Source organism: Balaenoptera musculus, chromosome 4 (assembly GCF_009873245.2).
Source record: "Balaenoptera musculus isolate JJ_BM4_2016_0621 chromosome 4, mBalMus1.pri.v3, whole genome shotgun sequence".
NCBI lineage: Eukaryota > Metazoa > Chordata > Mammalia > Artiodactyla > Balaenopteridae > Balaenoptera > Balaenoptera musculus.
This window is the reverse complement of record NC_045788.1, coordinates 95,500,162-95,504,025: the sequence shown is the minus strand read 5'-3', so window position 1 is coordinate 95,504,025 and position 3,864 is coordinate 95,500,162. Positions and strand designations below refer to the sequence as shown.

General features: G+C 40.2%; 1 protein-coding gene across 2 annotated transcripts; it reads left to right on the top strand.

Annotated features, from left to right (window-relative positions):
• Positions 1–1,123: 1,123 nt before the first annotated feature.
• LOC118894622 (tetratricopeptide repeat protein 8-like) lies at positions 1,124–3,006 on the top strand. 2 transcript variants are annotated; one of them, XM_036851009.1, is made up of 5 exons: positions 1,124–1,236; positions 1,290–1,629; positions 1,720–2,208; positions 2,564–2,842; positions 2,932–3,006. In XM_036851009.1, the coding sequence occupies exons 1-5, from the start codon at positions 1,124–1,126 to the stop codon at positions 3,004–3,006; spliced, it is 1,296 nt and encodes a 431-aa protein (XP_036706904.1). The 2 variants fall into 2 exon arrangements, with proteins under 2 accessions (XP_036706904.1, XP_036706903.1); XM_036851008.1 differs by having other exon boundaries at positions 1,290–2,208.
• Positions 3,007–3,864: the final 858 nt, after the last annotated feature.

The following is a 3,864-nucleotide window of genomic DNA, read 5'->3' as shown; positions in this document are numbered from 1 at the left end:
TTTACCACTGCAGCAAAAACAATAAAATACCTAGGAATAAACCTACCTAAGGAGACAAAAGACCTGTATGAAGAAAACTATAAGACACTGATGAAAGAAATTAAAGATGATACAAACAGATGGAGAGATATATCATGTTCTTGGATTGGAAAAATCAACATTGTGAAAATCATTATACTCCCCAAAGCGATCTACAGATTCAATGCAATCCCTATCAAACCACAAATGGCATTTTTCGCAGAACTAGAACAAAAAATTTCACAATTTGTATGGAAACACAAAAGACCCCAAATAGCCAAAGCAATCTTGAGAAAGAAAAATGGAGCTGGAGGAATCAAGCTCCCGGACTTCAGAGTATACTACAAAGTACAGTAATCAAGACAGTATGGTACTGGCACAGAAACAGAACTATAGATCAATGGAACAGGATAGACAGCCCAGAGATAAACCCACACACATATGGTCACCTTAATTTTGACAAAGGAGGCAAGAATATACAATGGAGAAAGGACAGCCTCTTCAATAAGTGGTGCTTGGAAAACTGGACAGCTACATGTAAAAGAATGAAATTAGAACACTCCCTAACACCATACACAAAAATAAACTCAAAATGGAGTAAAGACCTAAGTGTAAGGCCAGACACTATAAAACTCTTAGAGGAAAACATAAGCAGAACACTCTATGACATAAATCACAGCAAGATCCTTTTTGACCCACCTCCTAGAGAAATGGAAATAAAAACAAATATAAACAAATGGGACCTAATGAAACTTAAAAGCTTTTGCACAGCGAAGGAAACCATAAAGAAGACGAAGAGACAACCCTCAGAATGGGAGAAAATATTTGCAAATGAAGCAACTGACAAAGGATTAATCTCCAAAATTTACAAGCTGTTCATTCAGCTCAGTATCAAAAAAAACAAACAACCCAATCCAAAAATGGGCCAAAGACCTAAATAGACATTTCTCCAAAGAAGATATACAGATTGCCAACAAGCACATGAAAGGATGCTCAACATCACTAATCATTAGAGAAATGCAAATCAAAACTACAAAGAGCTGCTCCTCGCCCCTTGCCCTCCCTGGGCTGGGCCCCGGTCTTTCGCGGCTGGTTCCCGGCCGCCATGGGCTTGGAGATGGAGCCGTTGCTCCTGGCCTGGAGCTATTTTAGGCACAGGAAGTTCCAGCTCTGTGCAGATCTGTGCATGCAGATGCTGGAGAAGTCCCCTTATGACCAGATTGAGCACACTGAGGCACATGGTAAAGTAATTTGTACAAAGTTACAAAGCTGGCAGCCCGGATTTTAAAAGCACGAGCACTAAATGAAGTGGTGTACATAGAAGAAATTGACGTAGATCAGGAAGGAATTGCAGGAATGATACTGAACAAAAATGCTCAAGTTCCACGTCCTGGAACATCTCTGAAACTCCCTGGAAGTAACCAGACAGGAGGGCCTAGTCCAGCTGTCAGGCCAATCACTCAAGCTGGAATACCCATTACAGGTTTCCTTAGACCCAGCGTACAAAGTGGAAGGCCAAGCACTATGGAACAGGCCATTAGAACACCCAGAATTGCCTACACAGCTTACCCTATCGCAAGCTCATCTGGAAGATTTTTTAGGCTGGTAATGGCTTCCATGCTTACAAGTCCTGATGGACCTTTTATAAATTTATCTAGACTGAATTTAAGAAAGTATGCCCAGAAACCTAAATTGGCAAAGGCTTTGTTTGAGTATATCTTTCATCATGAAAATGACGTTAAGACTGCTGTGGATTTGGCTGCCCTTTCCACAGAGCATTCTCAGTACAAGGACTGGTGGTGGAAAGTGCAGATTGGAGAATGTTACTACAGGTTAGGAATGTATCTTGAAGCAGAAAAACAATTTAAATCAGCCCTGAAGCAGCAGGAAATGGTAGATACATTTCTCTACTTGGCAAAAGTTTACATCTCATTGGATCAACCTGTGACTGCTTTAAATCTTTTCAAACAAGGCTTAGATAAGTTTCCAGGAGAAGAAACCCTACTTTGTGGAATTGCCAGGATCTATGAGGAAATGAACAATATTTCATCAACCACTGAATACCACAAAGAGGTTTTGAAACAGGACAACACTCAGGTGGAAGCCACTGCATGCATTGGAAGCAACCATTTTTATTCTGATCAACCAGAAGTAGCTCTCCGGTTTTACAGGCGATTCCTGCAGATGGGTGTTTATAACTCCCAGCTTTTCTTTTCTTTTCTTTTCTTTTTTTTAAATGTCTCTTAGCTTTTTTAAAAAAATTAATTAATTAATTAATTAATTAATGGCTGTGTTGGGTCTTCGTTTCTGTGCGAGGGCTTTCTCTAGTTGCGGCAAGCGGGGGCCACTCTTCATCACGGTGCACGGGTCTCTCACTGTCGTGGCCTCTCTTGTTGCGGAGCACAAGCTCCAGATGAACAGGCTCAGTAGTTGTGGCTCACAGGCCCAGTTGCTCCGCTGCATGTGGGATCTTCCCAGACCAGGGCTTGAACCCGTGTCCCCTGCATTGGCAGGCAGATTTTCAACCACTGCGCCACCAGGGAAGCCCTATAACTCCCAGCTTTTCAACAACCTGGGGATCTGTTGCTTCTATGCCCAGCAGTATGATATGACTCTGACCTCATTTGAACGTGCCCTTTCCCTGGCTGAAAATGAAGAGGAGGTAGCTGAGGTCTGGCACAACTTGGGACATGTAGCTGTGGGAATAGGAGATACGAACCTGGCCCATCAGTGCTTCAGGCTGGGTCTGGTTAACAGCAATAAACATGCAGAGACCTACAACAACCTGGCCGTGCTGGAGATGTGGAAGGGCCATGTCAAACATGCAAGAGCACTGCACAGTTGCAAGCTGCTTCATCCTTAGCACCCCACATGTATGAGCCGCATTTTAATTTTGCAACAGTATCTGATAAGATGGGAGATCTACAGAGGAGCTACATTGCTGCTCAGAAGTCTGAAGCAGCATTTCCAGATCACCTGGGCACTTAACACTTAATTAAGCAGTTAAAGCAGCATTTGGCTATGCTCCGGTTTTTCCTCAGACTAAAGATATTCTTATGGAGAGACATTATGCAAGGAAAACAGTAGTGTATATATATGTGTAGTACAAACCTGTGCTTGATATTAGTGAAGGTGACATAAGGGAAATTAAACCAGAATATTTAAAACTTTATAATAATAACTTTATAAGATAATGTTATAAAAGAAAGTATTTAAACATTTGTAAGCAGATTATGAAATCTACCACATTATATGGTAGATGTTTGTTTATAAAGTTTACAGAACATTTTCATGAATTTCCTCAAATTTTTATAAATTCACATTTTTAATGTCCTTTATCTGACCATTAGCTATCATGTAGCTTAAAAGGTCTGAAATCTGCCTTTAAAATTGCACTTTTATGACTAAAAGTGTATATACTTATCCTTGGTAGAGACTTTAGAGATAAAAAATTGTACTTAAAGCTATTTTTTATCAAGTGCTTTGTGAGACACTCTACTTTTTCTTATATATTATGCTTTAAAATAAATGTGTATAAAACACCAAAAAAAAACCACACCAAACTACAATGAGGTATCACCTTATAACAGTCAGAATGGCCATCATCAAAAAATGTACAAACAATAAATGCTGGAGAGGGTGTGGAGAAAAGGGAATCGTCTTGCGCTTTTGGTGGGAATGAAAATTCGTACAGCCACTATGGAGAACAGTAGGGAGGTTCCTTAAAAAACTGAAAATAGAACTACCATACGACCCAGCAATCCCATTACTGGGCATATGCACTGAGAAGACAATAATTCAAAAAGAGTCATATACCAAAATGTTCATTGCAGCTCTATTTAAAAT

Excerpts from the sequence above, each read along its gene's own strand:
- LOC118894622 (XM_036851008.1), top strand. The coding sequence starts at position 1,124 with ATGGGCTTGGAGATGGAGCCGTTGCTCCTGGCCTGGAGCTATTTTAGG. Across the intron at positions 1,237-1,289 it reads GAGAAGTCCCCTTATGACCA|GGCAGCCCGGATTTTAAAAG; the intron begins GATTGAGCACAC and ends AGTTACAAAGCT. Across the intron at positions 2,209-2,563 it reads GGCGATTCCTGCAGATGGGT|CCCTATAACTCCCAGCTTTT; the intron begins GTTTATAACTCC and ends CCACCAGGGAAG.